The 14,540-nt window shown below is 45.0% G+C and overlaps 1 protein-coding gene across 2 annotated transcripts in view; it reads left to right on the plus strand.

The window, feature by feature from the left end:
- The first annotated feature begins 5,279 nt into the window (after positions 1-5,279).
- SEC14L5 (SEC14 like lipid binding 5) overlaps positions 5,280-14,540 on the plus strand; it is a 45,963-nt gene continuing 36,702 nt past the window's right edge. Inside the window, exons 1-3 of one of the 2 annotated variants that reach the window (XM_032998400.2) lie at positions 5,280-5,338; positions 8,859-8,962; positions 10,852-10,927. In XM_032998400.2, coding sequence (XP_032854291.1) covers positions 10,865-10,927 — 63 coding nt within the window. In that variant the 5' untranslated portion in view covers positions 5,280-5,338; positions 8,859-8,962; positions 10,852-10,864. Of the gene's footprint in view, positions 5,372-8,858; positions 8,963-10,851; positions 10,928-14,540 lie in introns of both variants that reach the window. The other variant, XM_032998399.2, reaches the window with a different exon arrangement.

The raw sequence follows: 14,540 nt of genomic DNA on the forward strand, positions 1-14,540 counted from the left end.
TTCTTTTAAAAGGAAACATAATTCTTTGGACCAGTCACAAGGAATATTCCCAGGAAGGAGATACTTTAAAAAAATATTAATCTTGGGATACCCTATGGTTAATAGCTTGTTCCCCTCAGCTCTCTGCTTCAATGGAATGATAGTAAATACTGGTGTTACTTGTGAGTTTATCCCTATGGCTTTGTTCTCATCTCATGAGTTATACAGACAGGGCAAAGCTGCAAGAAGACAGGTAAGAGATGTACAGAGCAAAATCTGGTCTCAGCAGTTCGGTCTACCCTGTCTATAGAGAAACATCTCCAGTTTCCCTGGGGTTAGCATAGCAGATACCGATCTGTTCCTAGCAGTGTGTATTCGAAAGTACTTGGCTGGAGGTTGCATCCTAGGGAGATGTCTCCAGCCACTGCTTGCCACACTTGCCAGAGAAGAGTACAAACAAGATTTTGGGAAGTATCAGGTCTTCAGCTGTATCGTGTCATTACATATACCCAACGGCACTTGAGAAACCTAGTAGGAAAGGGACAAGTTATGGGGAAAACAGAACTATTTAGCCCAAACTTTAATCTTGTGGAAATCTATGGGAGTTTTGCTACCAACTCCAAGAATCATGGAGTTTTCTCAAATAATCAGTATTGAACTGCACTTCCCTGAGTGCTGGAAGGGCACAGCCCAGTCCTGTCCCAGCAGGGATCAGTTACATGGTCTGAAAGAGAATGTACTTGATGCTGCTTCCACAGTCAGGTGATTTGTATTTTAATGTTCCAAGAAAGAAGATTTTGTATGAAAGTATCACAGTGGGTGAGGGCTTGGATGAGACAAGCCTGGCAAAGCACAAACATTGTACAGTTGATGCCAACACATGGCAAAGGGTGGAAACAGTGAAATGCTGACCCAGGGCTGCTGTATTTTGTGTATCCTGAGCTGTCTGCTAGCAAAAGATCTGTGAAGATATTAACCTTTTAAAAAGCCCAGGCAGTTCTGTGCTCTCAGCTTACTGGCAACCTCTTTGGAAAAGAAATCCTCCAGGTTCCTATCAGCCCCTGGAAATCCTTACATCAAGAAAGGACCAAGTATTGTGTGCTTTTCAAAGCAGTCCTATTCCTTAACTGGTTTACAGTATTTTCTTTGAATTTATCATGTTCCTTTTGCCTTTGCTTCAAGCACAGAAAACTTACCATTCTCTATTAATAACGCTGTTACTAACTGCCGCCTTTTCAGAGCAATGTTGAAAGCTAAGATATGATGAGAGTTGTGCTCCTGGAGGTGATGTTGATTTTGGTGACCCAGAATAACAAACCTGTGTCGTGCCTGACTCTCAGGCAAGTGGAACTAGACAGAACTCAGAAAGTCACGGGGTGACTTCTCCTCACAGAGCTCTCCACCAAGAGGCAAAAAGGGAAATGCATAAAGAAACAAACAGCACAGAAAGAGAAGTCACAGAATAAGTCATTTAAGCAGGATGCATTTTATTTATGCAGGGCCTGTTTAGCACTCTTGCAGAAAGCTGAATTCTGTCTTCATTTGCAATATTATAGCTTGCTAGTAAGGTTGTGGAGATGTACTGCTGTCACAATGTGCTGTAGCTGTCTAAGAGGGCTCGGTATGACTGAACAGAAATGAAGAGAAGGAGTATTTCTGCTAAAAATGAGTCCTGCATGGTATCAGATCTTCCTGAGTGGATAAGATGGAAAATGGCAAGTATTTTATGAGCCCCTGGAGAAAATGCAAACAGTCCCCGTAAATGGGCACAATAGACCGTGTTCGACGCATTACATGTGTATAAACTCACAATGATGTATTTAAAGAGCATCAGCATGATCAGCTGTTGACCTGGAAGCTTTGGGGGTTAAATATCACTGATGCAATGATTTTGTTTTGTATTTCTCTTATGCAAAGCAAAAATTTAGTTCTTCATTGTTGGTGGGTCAGGGGTTGAGAGACCTCTTTCCCTAACAAAATAAAAAAAAGATATGACTATCTAACTCCTTTAGCATCTGCAGAAAAAGGGAAGGTTGGGCAGGTAGCCACCTAGGAATTATCTTGAAAGGTGAATGTAGCAGAGAGCCATTAGCACACTGTTTATCTGCAGTCTGATGGGTAAGGTAACTGAATCTGCTGTAAATGCACTGGACTAGAGCTCATTAGGTCTCCAGTTTCGTCTCTGCCAGTGATCTCTGCCATCTCACTGTGTGACCTTGGGCAGCCCATTTCATTTCAGTTCTGCACCAGAAAAACTGGGACTGACACTATCTGCTTCTCTGAGCGGCATGGGGAAGGGGAAGCCCTAGGGACCCGTAGGATATGGGGCACAACCTTCTGGCACAAAAGGGTCTGGTGAATGGTGTGGCATGAGGTACTGCTGGTGTGCCTTTTCAGTGAAGAAACTCTCAATAGTTCAACTCTTGATGGCTCGCAAAAGCACAGATCCAACTTTTGCTTAGCTTTCATGAAACAGAGCTAGGTTAAGTGCTTAGAGGTTTCTCTACAGAGATGTAGAGGTGGCAGAGGTGAAAGCTAGCCCTGAACACTGCTGTGGAGCAAATTGGCACGTCTGTTCCCAGCACTGGAGGCTGTAGAACTCCTCTTTCTACCAGCTCCACTCAGTGACACAGACTGGACTGGAGCCCAGTTCTAGAGAGTGGAAATACACATCCACACCGCTTTAAATATGGCTCTGAAAAGCCGGTGAACTTTGCTGCTGAATTTTTAAAGACATTCTTTAATGTTTAAACAATGCTGATTTTCTAAGGGTTGTGGGACACATGTGAAAGAGGGCTGGAAAGCACCTTAGTGTGACAATGCAGAAAGGGCTGGGCGGGATGCATGAAGCTGCCTTTCCGCTACACCATGATCTTCCTCCTGCCCACACCTCCAAGACAGACCACAGAATTTCCTGGCCTCACTGATTACAGTGTTGCCTCAAACATCTTTTGCAGCTTCTTCAGAGGTCAGCTGCCTTCATAATGAAGTAAATAGGAATAACAGTACCATGAACCATCCCTGCAAGTTTTTTTGCTGCACGTGATTCACCAGCTCAGTTGAATTTCTGTTGAGCTTTTTAAATTTACGCCCACAGATGAGGCATGAAAGTTGAGAGGAAGAGAGAGTTTGCAGTGAAAAGTCCTTGGTAATGGGGGAATGGAGGCTGAATGGTATCTTCAGACCAGACGTCCTTCCTGGCAGACATTCTCCTTTCTAACTGCAGAGACTGGCAGGAGTTCCTGGCCTGGGCTCTGCTATGGGGTGAGAACTTCTTCCTGAGCAGCTCCCACGAGAAATACTGAGGGCTGACTGCCAGCCCTTGAGGCAAGCACCCGGGCCTTGTAGGTGGAAGGATAGCAAGAGACTCCACAGCCCTTGGGAGAGCCCGGGGAGAGTTGGCTGTGTCAGGGGAAGAGGTAGCCTACCAACACTGGAAAATGCCAAGGTGACCTTTTGGCGGCAGGAGAAAATACATGTTGGAAAACGGGAATTATAGTCAGGGCTGCCCAGCAGAGGAAAGGGTGGGATGTTACCAAAATCTTGACCAGGTTTTATGACCAGAACAAAATGAGAACTGCTGCTACAGGTCACAAAGTAGCAATGGGCTAGTGTAAGTTTTGTAGCAAGAGGGTAGAAACAGTATTTTATTTGTACTTCTGTTTTCTCTGAGGAAATTTAACAGTGATTGGGGAATTGGAGAGATCTACCCTTTCTCTGAAAACCAAGTTGCATTCTGAATGGGAAAAGACAGTATTTCTTTATAAAGTGAATGCAGATGTTGCAGGCCTTGAATAACTTTGTGGCTTTTGATGCCCAACTGTTCTGCGAAGGCCTCTAGGAAAAGCTGCCTGCTCTGACTCTGCAGGCTGCAGCCCTGAGTGCTTTGACATTTGATGGCTCTGTGGGTTCATTGTTTACCGAGCAGTGTCAGGCTGGTCTCCTCTGTTTGAGATAGCAGAACATTTCAGGAAATATTGCTTATCAGAAGTAGGACCACAGCTTGCTGAAATGTCTGCCCTGATATGGGGATGCTCTACAGCTAGAAGTGATAGGGAGACAGGAAAAGAAAAAGCAGCAGTGAGTGAGATGTTTTTCAATAACATCATGCAAAGTGGCAGCTGGTCCCTAGGGAGATGCTGAAATGAGGCTTTGAAGGTTCAAACATTCCCAGGCTGGTCTCCCACATCCCTCTCCTCCACCACTTCTTGGTGCCACACATTCCTCGTGCTCCGGGACCATGCGCCCACTCAGCAGCTGCCTCTTCCACCCCAAAGTGGCTGCAGCATGGGCGTCTTTTCCTCCAGTAGAGCCATGTCCTCAAGGATCCCCACCACTACCTGCTACTGCCTCATGGTTTGATGAACAGAGTCCACTCTCACCACGTGCTCTGAAGCACTGGCCAAATGGAATTTCCACAAGGTTCAAGAAGCAACGTAGATTTTCAAAGAAGCTAGGAGAAAAAAGGCTGAGAGGTGAAAATGCATCCCAGCGTCCTCCTCAATGCCACTTAGCTTGATGATTGCCTTTTACCTCGTCAGAAGAATTCAGTTAGAGGAATGTTTACTTAAAGCGTGAGTTTGTAGCTGTGTAATAAGTCACATAATAACTCGAATCTCTGTCCAATGCAATGATAGGAGTGTAAGGGCTGAGGCGAGTAGGCATCTCAGCAGAGCAGCTCCTGAAGGCCTGATCCAGCCCGTGACGCGTGGCGTTGGGTTTTGTTTGGGAGCTGTGGCTCTGCCTCCTCCGGCCCGGACCCTGCGCTGGTTTCTCCTCCTCAAGGGCAGGCGCCGGCCTGGGAAGCTCAGCCTGCAGGCCGGGATGAGCTCGTCTCTAAGCTCAACCCCTCTTCTGAGGCAGATACAGGTCTCAAGTCAAAGCCTTCTGCACATTGCGGCTTACCGCGGTTCAGCCTGCTGCGCCAGGCCCGCAGCAGCAGGGAGCAGGAAACCCTGTGGTAAAGCCTGCGGTAAAATTAAAAATAAAAAGAATAAAAATAATAAAAATAAAAAGAATAAAAATAATAAAAATAAAAAATAAAAACAATAAAAATAAAAATAATAAAAGTAAAAATAATAAAAATAAAAATAATAAAAATAAAAATAATAAAAATAAAATAAAAATAATAAAATAAAAATTAAAATCTCCCGCCCGGGCGGCCGGCGGGGACCGCGCCGCGACATGGCGGCGGGCGGCGCACGTGTGCGGGGGCGGGGCCACCGCTCCTCTCCCCTCCCCGCAGCACAATGGACAGCGGCGCGGCGGCGCGCGGCGGGGCGGGGGCGGGGCCGGGCGGGCGGCGGGGCGGGGCCGGCGCGCGCGGCGGTTGAAGCGGCGCGTGGAGCCGCCGTGCTCGGTACGGGCCCGGGCGGGCGGCGCCGTGCCCGCGGTGAGGAGGCGCGGGGCGGGAAGGGAAGGGAAGGGAAGGGGGGGCGGCCGCCGCCGGCCGCTGCCGCTCTGGGCCCCCTTTCTCCGGGGGTTCGTCGGCGTGGCCGTGTGAGGGAGCGGGGGGGCTCCGGGCTTCCCCGGGCGCGGGGGGCTGAGGGGCGGCTGCCGTGCCTCGCTGGGCGTGGGGGCCCCTCGGGCGGTGGCGGAGCCTTGGGGGGCAGCGGTGGGTGGGTGGGGGTGTCGGGAGCCGTTATCCGAAGGAAACGGAGAGGGAAATTTAAATCATAATCCTGCGGGGATTAGGGAGGGAGCGGGTGAGAGCCCGAGTGGCAGGTTTAGGCTGGTTGAGCATCTCTTCAGGTTTACCATAAAAAAAAAACAAGCAAACACAAAAAAAAAAAAAAGACCAAAACAACAACAAAAAAACGGTTTTAAAGTTTGCTGGTTTCTGTCCAGCTTAGAGGAAGTTGGATAAACGTTGGCTGTCCTCTGGCTGGAGGCTGGCGGCGGGTCCCTTCGGAGCAGGCTCACCCCCAGCACCGGGGGAGCAGTGAGGGGCACCCCGGCTCCCCTGGTGTGCACCCACAGCCTTGCTGCTGGGCTCGCTCCTACGAGTGCGGCTCCTCTCTCTGCTGAGTTCTCGCTCGGCCGGTCAAGTTTTAAAAAAATAACCCCCCCCCCCCCCAAAAGCTGGCTCTGAAGTATTCGCAAGCTCAAAGGCTGACCCTGGTAAGTTGCTGCTAAATGTATTGATGTATTTGGGTCAGCTTCTATATAAAATCCCACTGGCTTTAGGGCAAGGTTAAACCAAGCATGTGCTGTTCTCTGGGTCACTTGGTTTAACTCCTCCAAGTAGTAAAATCGGCTAGCGGATGGTGAGAAGGGGGTTCTGCTGGTGCCACTGCTTGTCTGATTGGGCTAATGAGTGTGCCTGTGTACAGCATGCCTGTGTTCAGAGAAAATGACTGTGAGCTTTTACTTGGAGCAAGCCGAAACAGTTTTGTGCTGGTGCTTTGTTGCACTGTCAAGTGACCTGCTGACTGGACCTACTCTAGTTTTACGTGTTTTACTGAAGCATGTCTCCGTTCTTAAATTGAACGTGAGTATTGGATTGCTTTTGATAATGTTGATAGATTAAAAAATTGTGTGGTATGACTTCTTATGGAGTAGCAAGGCAAGAAATAAGGGGCTTTCCTTTAGGAAAATGTATCTACTGCTGCAGATTGGCAAATACCAGGGATTTAGTACGTGGCTGTGTGTGAAAGGTCAGTGGTGGTTCTTTGGTAAGAAGATTAATTTATGAGATGAAGGTGTGGAAGTATTAGGCATGGAGCTTATTTTGGAGTTTATACATGGAAGAAACTGCTAGGCTTATGAGGGTTTGAAAGCAAAATACTGTACACTGTTCCTTCTTTTTCCCCCTCTCAGCCAAAGAGATTGCTCCTTATTGTGTTGTAAAGAACGTCTGAATGTTGTTTGAATGTTTGTGTTGCTTGTCTTTGATTATAACCTGCACCGGGACTCCAGGCATCTCTGCAAGGTGTACAAAGTGGTGGCCAGGCTCCACGGCAGTGTGTTGGCTTGCAGCTCTCTGTGCTGCTTCACCCCTGCACCATAGGTGTTTCTCAGAGTAAGATGAAGTCCTGCCTGAGAAGATGTCTGATTCTAAAAGAGCTCTTAAAGGCTCATGCTGGCACCATTCCACTTTGATGCTTCCTTATATCAAACTACAGAAGACTTGTTCTCAAGTTCTTATGTGAAAGAGCTCTGATAAATATCCTACAGCTTGTTACCATCTTATGTGTGTAAAGCATCAGCTACTGTATCAACATCTACCTAAGTGAAAGGGATTTCAGGTAGATGTCACGCATCTTTCTCTCCACCTTACTCTAGAAGAGGGGAGGAAAGACTACAGCCTTGCAGTCCCCCTTTTTCTAACTGGAAATATCAACTTAGCTGGGTGCCGCAGCTGGCTTTCACATGTTGTAATAGTATTTGAGGAAGTCTGGAATTCTGCTATTTTCAGCAGTTCTTTGTCAAAAACAAAACAAAAAAATTGCTCAGAAGTTCTCTTCCAGCTGAAAAGAAGCCACCATGGGTGGGAGAAGTTAATAAAGTCACTTGCTGCTGAGTTTCACCATCTAACAGGCAGCTCTGATGTGGAAAGAGCTGGATGAGAAGCACGGGTTGGGGGCTTTTATTCAACTTTGTGTATATTTAATATATAAACTCAATTTCTGTTTTCCAGCCATCTGGTTGTATTCTGTCAAGTAAGCCTCTCCTACAAATAGTAGAATAAAAGTTAAGCATATGGAAAATCCCTCAGGTACATAGTGGATGATTCTAAATAAAACAAAAACACATAGTTAATATCACTGCCTCTCTTCCCTTTGCTGTGGGTGTAGTGATGTGTATTCCTCATGGGAGCCCTCACACTCTTCAAGCTTGGTTAATATATAGCGGTAGTTTTGCATGCTGTGTGTACACCACTTCTTGCTAAGAATTCTCCATTTCTCTGAGATGCTACCAAAGTTACAGCAGGGAAATGCACGTACCATCAGCGGTTTATATCCTTCCATTTCGTGTCCCTTTCCATGCCCTCCTTCTGCTGGTACAGTGCCAGCTGGTGTATCTCAAGTTTATAATTAACTCTCTGCCTTCTAGGGTTTGGGTTCATCTGTGAGTTGCTGTATGGGTTGTAGCAAAAGGGGGTATGCAGGCCAGCTGGACTCTGCAGGTTGCTGCAGGCTGTTGAGCCTCCATGCTGTTGGCACTGCTGTCAGTGTGTCGCGGGATGCTTTGTGAAATGCGGTAGCTGCTGCTGATTTCTCTGTTCAGGTGTGCAATAATTTGAAACACTTTTAATATCAAATTGGGATGGTTGAAGTGATTATTAGCCAGATAGGTTGCTTCAATGCATTGACAGCTTCAGCCTCTCTGAGTTTTTACAAACTGCACTGGGCTTGGCCAGCTGAAATCGTGCTTTTTCCCTAGTGTTACCCAATGAATGGCTACAGGTCTGCCTCTAGCTGTGGGTTGGGGTTTCTAAGTGATCAAACTGCAGTTTAGTGAGTCACTGCTCCTCAGCTGAGCTGTGTTTCCTAATACGTGCTTTTAGCTAGATGCAAATACAAAGTAGAGCAGGTAGCCTGGACCACTGTAGAGGCTGGAGTGGTATGACGGACGTTGAAGGAGCAGACATACTCTATAGTTGTGTAGTTTCTTTCTGTTTTTCTTTACAAGGTGGTTGAACATATCTATTTATAACTTGAATGGAATACATGAGATGACTTTAAAAACATGTCTATTTTTTTGATTCTAAAGCCCTGTGAGGATGCAAGTCTTTAGCTAATATGGCCCAGCTGCCCAGTGGTAACACCTGAAAGTCTTGCATTGTTATCGGTGCTATTTGTGCCTCTGTACCTGTGTGCACTGAGTAGCTGCCTTTCACCGCCTTTTCTGATTTTCTTTTTTTTTTTCTTTTTCAGGAGTTATAGGTGGAGTTCCTCTTGCTTTGAGAAGCAGAATGACTGTCTCACAGCTCTGTTTTGTGGGGAGGGCCTAGAAGGTCTGCCACTGCACTTTTCCCAAGGTATGAAAGGTTTCTAGGGCAGGTGTGAGTTATCAGCTGTCTGTCTTCCACAGCTTCCCATGGGTATAGTAGTCACTGGCTCTTCTTCTCAAACTTCTCTCAACTAGACAAGTACAGGGCAGTAAACCTGTGCCAATCAGGCATTGCAGCTGCTAGGAAGTAACAGATCTGTCCAAGCAGCATGGTTAAGGCTGTTGAACTACAGCTTGTGCTGTTCTGTTGCTGGTGACTTCGTTTCTGGGCTGCGAGTGGCTCTAGACTGAGTGGTCTGTCCTACGACCCTCTCCTACAGAGTTGCAGGAATTCCTGGTTTAGCAAGCGAGGTCAGGATGGGGAGCAAGATCACAGCTAAATACATCTGACGGGGCTTCTCTTGCTATATTTGCACTTACTCGGAAGGTTCCCGTACAGCCTAGGTATCGCGCTTGCATAATCATATTACAGCGTTGCGTTACAAGGTGCCCCATGCCTCTTGGCTCGGGTATCTGATACGTGATAGCAGCCTGGGCTTCCTGGGTGTTTGCTTGTCCCTGCTCCACTCACTTCAGTTTGAGTTGGATGCTCTGCTGATGCTTTCTCTCTGCATTTACTTGCTCTGCGTGGACGGGCTTTTAGTATCAGTAAGACTCCTAGAGATCCAGCAAGTCCTGAACATTGCTCCTTGGGTAACGTGATCCTCTGCAGAGTAACTGTCCAATTGCGAGACCTTTCTACAAACATTCCCTCTTCTCAGGTACTCAAACTTTTTAAAGTCTTTTTTTTTTCCCCCTCTCCCTTGCTTAGATATTTACTGTGCAATGATATTTTGCAGCAGTCTTTCTGAGGGAGAATCTATTGCCATTTGCCTTTTAATTCATGTTTCACTTCCATTTTTGGGCTTAAAATGTCAGGGATAAGTTTTCTTAATGCTCTGACTGTTGAGTTCAGTGCTACACTGCGTCATGTTGCCGAGGGCTGTGTCTGCTTAGCAGTGGAATTTGAGTGGGGTGGAATCAGCATAGTGTCTCAAACCAGCCATCCAATCTTTTGTGTTTCTGATATTCATAGATGGTATTAATAGGAGCAATATAAAGGAACCTAAAGGAATTGCAGAAAGTAGCCTAATAAGCTTTTTAATGGTTTCTCTACTTTCTGGAGATGCTGGTTATTGATGCATATTTGAGGGTTAAAACCCTAGCAAGAGAGTCTGAGGGAGGAATCCTGATGAGAACAGTGAGAGGTGGCTAGGAGAAATGAAATGCTGAGAACTGAATTGTTTCCATTGCATGCAGTTATTTCCTTAGTTCAGCTGGAAGCAGTGGGCATCCAGTCAGTGGGATGTGATTGCTAGCTTAGCGTCAGGCATGTTCTTTAAGCATGCTGTTTCCTTTTCCTTTCTTTTAGTGGGTTGAAACAACTGAATGCTACTTTGTGCACAAAAACATTTAAAACACCAAGATATGGGAAGCCATGGAAGCTTTCAGCAAGGGGGATTTTGCGTAATGATTACAAATGTAATGCAGAAAAGGGGGATAGAGGGCAGAATCTCCCTTTAAGCCTTGCAAGGCTCCTAAGACAGTCTCCTCCTCCAGAGTACAATTGATTCTGGCTTTACATCTCTGTTTTGTGCTTTAATTATCATGAGTTTTGTTGGAGCAATAAGTTGAATTTACTGCAGTAGTGTTGAGAGGCAGCAAAGGACTATGACTGCAGAAACCTGCCTTTTGTTCTGTCTCTACCACGAACTGGTTAAGCAATTCCGGGCAAGATATTCTACCTAATATGTTTCCTCCTCTCTATCTGTGAGAAGTGCTAAGGCTTCTAGTAAGGTCTGTTTGTGAAAATTGCTAGAAGGTATTGTGGGATTTGGTGTAAGGGATCTAAAATGTTCCAATTTCTTTTTATTCTAGGTGTGTAGTAAAAATGGTGCAGAAATACCAGTCCCCAGTTCGAGTCTACAAATATCCTTTTGAGCTCGTCATGGCAGTGAGTAATACTCAGCACTTTTACTTCTCCAGCTGCTAAGGGCTGCAACCTTAGGCCAGTGGGAGGTGGGGGACTGCGGTTTTGTCTAGCATGTCTTTGTAGCAACCTTATGGGTACATTGTGGGAACAGAGGTTTAACTCTCATCTTTTTGTCCTTTCTTCAATTTTCTGTGAAAAAATAAGAATCAGCATCTCAGTATTTTGAGAGGCAGTTTAATCATCAGAGGGGAGGAAAAAACCCAACAAAGCCCAACCTTCTGTAGTAAGTCCTTCACAAGGAAGGAAAAAATTATGACATTAGGGTAGGCAGGGTCAGTCTGTGGCCAGACACCATCTTTGCCTTATCACCAAATGCCACTCAGTTTAGAATCTTTCCAGATAGGATCCCAATAAGTATTGAAGGATGTATGTATCTAGAACTTGATTCTAAATCATACTGGCCTTTTTGATTTTGTTAAAAGCTGGAAATCTTTGGAAAAATTCTTCCATATTGTTCTTCCCTGTTCACTCTGTGATTTGCAATGTTGGGAGACCTCTCTCCAAGTTTTGTGATTGCCACAAGGGGTTTGAGGGCTCTAATTGCAGTTCTTTTGCTGGTGATGCAGGAAGCTAATGTGATCGTGGCAGCTTCCTTAAGTAGAGTTTAAAGACATTTATGATATTCTGGACTTTGTCACTACTCTTCAAGGTGTGAATCAAATATTCTTCTGAAAGGCTTGCTGTTTGCATTTCAAGGGCAGCACTGAGAACTTGGGCATTTATCCGAGGTGCTTGCCTATAAACTCTTTCAAAGATTTGTTTTGTAATCTGTTGGGCATTTCAGTCTACTGTAGGGCTCCCTGAAGCTTAATATTTGCCACTTTTAGTCTGCCACTTTCTCCATTGTCTGCCTTCTCTGCTGAACAAGGGCACCAGTTTTCTTTAGTCTATTACAGATCAAGAATGAAGATGGAAAGCTATAGCGCCATTTCAGGTAGCTGACATCATTCCCATGAATGGAAGGGAGAGCCTGACATAATACAGCGTGTTCCTTTTGACAATGTTGCCTCTTCTAGATTCCTGGGAAATAAGTGCTGTAAGATTTGTTTTATTCAAAATGGCCTCCATTCTTCTATTTCAGTAGTTAAAACTGGGGGAGAGATTCTTTGTTTGGTCCTAAGTGTGAATAATGGACCCCAAAAGTAGCAGCAGTTCCTTAGCTGAGAGTGGTTGATGTTCACTTTGGTGCTCTCTGATCAACATGAACACTTTTTTTTTGTTTTTGACAGTTGGGCTCCCTCCCAATTTACTTCCCCCCTCCCCCCCTCCTTTTTTTTTTTTTTTTTCTCCAGTCTTATCCAAATTTGCCATGTCTGTTAACAGCTAAGCCAATAACATGTTGTAGAAGTGCCCCAACCAGTCTGGTGCTGAGGTTTGTGCTAGTGAAACTTTTCTGGCCATGTTCTTTGCTATTTCAGTGCATCCTGTATTAGAATAAGACACCAGTGCTTTTTATGAAGATACTGGTAGTCTTTGCCCTATGCATACCTCTCCACATTCCTGTTGTCTGTATTAGCAGGATAAACCTAACACCAGATGTCTGTCAGTAGATTGACTGGTAATATAGGATGGCTGCCTCTGGACAAATCCTTTGTAAGCTTGTTAGCAGAATGCTTAAAGGCCAGGATTTGATGGGTTTATTTTTCAAGTGGTTTAGTTTTATTTGCTTGTAGTTTTTCAACATAACAGGACTTTAGAATTCCCTGGGATTTCAGGGCTGGGATTGTAAATGTCATCCTTTAGTTGTTCGGCAAACTCAAATTCCCATTACCTTAGCAAAGTTATTGGTCCTTTCTTATGAAGATCAAGTTACTTGTCCAGGGCTACCAAAGGTCTGTGTAGTGGAGTAGGGAGCTGAATATAGACCCCTTAGTCCCACTCTAATGCCCTGTGAAAATCGTGTGTTCACAACAGGATCTGCTTTATTACGAAGACTGCCGTTATAATGTAGCGTTTCAATCTTCGTGGCAGTCCATGCAGGCCGAGTTGGATGCAGGCTTTGTTAACGCATTTGATATGTTCAGATGGAGTCTTCCATTTGTGTGGAGGCAGTGCAGATTTCACAGAGCTGTCAGGTGCTAGCTGTCAGTTGCTGGAAGTTTTGCAGGGAGAGTGGGCGTACAGTGAAGCTGTTTTGCTCCTCAGCACGTGGCATTGCTGTTAATCTGCTTCAGCATAAATCTGACAGCAGCTTCTTCAGCACTGGGAACCTGATATTCAGCTTCTTTCATCTTTTCCCCTCAAATGTTTTGTGTGAACACTTGGAGTGCTGAGGTCTTATACTGTGGTTAATGGTAGGAAAGCAGAGGTCGCATGGGTGACCTCAAGACACTTTCTTATTTTATGGGTCTCTATACACCCTTCAGCCTGATACACTTGTGCTTGATTCCTCATCTGTATAACAGGGAGGGTCATACTTCCTGTTGTTTGTTCAGGCTGTCATAAGGTAAGTAGTGTTTGTTAGGAAAAGTATTTTTTCGCCCAGAACCTTGGCTGTTTGGACCCCACTATAAAAGCAGTGCGTGTGCTTCATTCAGATATGAGAATCTGAGAAATAGAGTTGTCATGGCCAAATGAGGCAAACAATTCATTGCTTCCTGCTCTTGTTCAAGCACACAGTGTTTCCCATGACTTTTGTTGAGCCCTGCCACCAGGAACACTATTTGTCTTCCTTGGACTTGTACAGAGTACGTGTGTATGCAGCTCATCCTCTAGACAGCACGGGACTGTGCTTGACAGATGAACTGATGCTTTGACTGTTAATACCCTTGTTATTGTGTGTCTCTGGATAATTGTCTGTGGATTTACACTCTGCTGCTTACTAATACTACTGCAGCTTGCGGTCTGGCATTTGCAGGTAGTAGAGTTGATGTATCTTCCAAGTCCTTGGAAGGAGAACCACATTCCCCTTCCTGCTCTCTTTGCTGGTCCTGTGCAACTGAGGAAGTAAAAAAGAATCAGTTTACCAAATTTCTTCTGGTCATTCAGCAGTTGTGAATTTTTTATTTTTCTTGCTAGAAGACTCCTCCCTTCTACAAAGATTTAAACAAAGGATGATCTTTCCTCACCTGTCCAAATTCACAGTAGTCATTTTTACCTGCTTTGTTCCCAATCTGCATATTAAAGGATCAAAAATGTTATGTTCTTCAGATTATAACAATTGCCTGCCATCTTTATCCCTCACACTTGAAAAGAACCTTGATGTTTGTTATGCTTTGTGATCTTGTCACGTTTTCCATTTCCATTTTGTATCTTTTTTTTTTTCTTGTGTGTGTATCTTAAATGGGTTGTTCATGCCTCTCTGGGCCTGATCTTGTCTTCTCTTCAATAGACCGGCAGGCTTGAGATTGCTTATGTCTCCTGATTTTATTTTAGAGCCAAGAAAATCCCCAAGTATAAATATACTTTTTGTTTTCTTTGTGTGGTAGCTGTAATTTTAAAGCTGAAAGTTGTTTCTTTTACCGAAATGCTATAATGAGGGAAAAATCCAGAAGGAGATGGAATTCTGCCATGTAGCTCATGAATGATTACTTACTCTGTAAATTGTTGTGAGCCTTCTCTGATGCACGGAGAT

Source organism: Tyto alba, unplaced genomic scaffold (assembly GCF_018691265.1).
Source record: "Tyto alba isolate M040663 unplaced genomic scaffold, T.alba_DEE_v4.0 Super-Scaffold_28, whole genome shotgun sequence".
NCBI classification, from domain to species: Eukaryota; Metazoa; Chordata; class Aves; order Strigiformes; family Tytonidae; genus Tyto; species Tyto alba.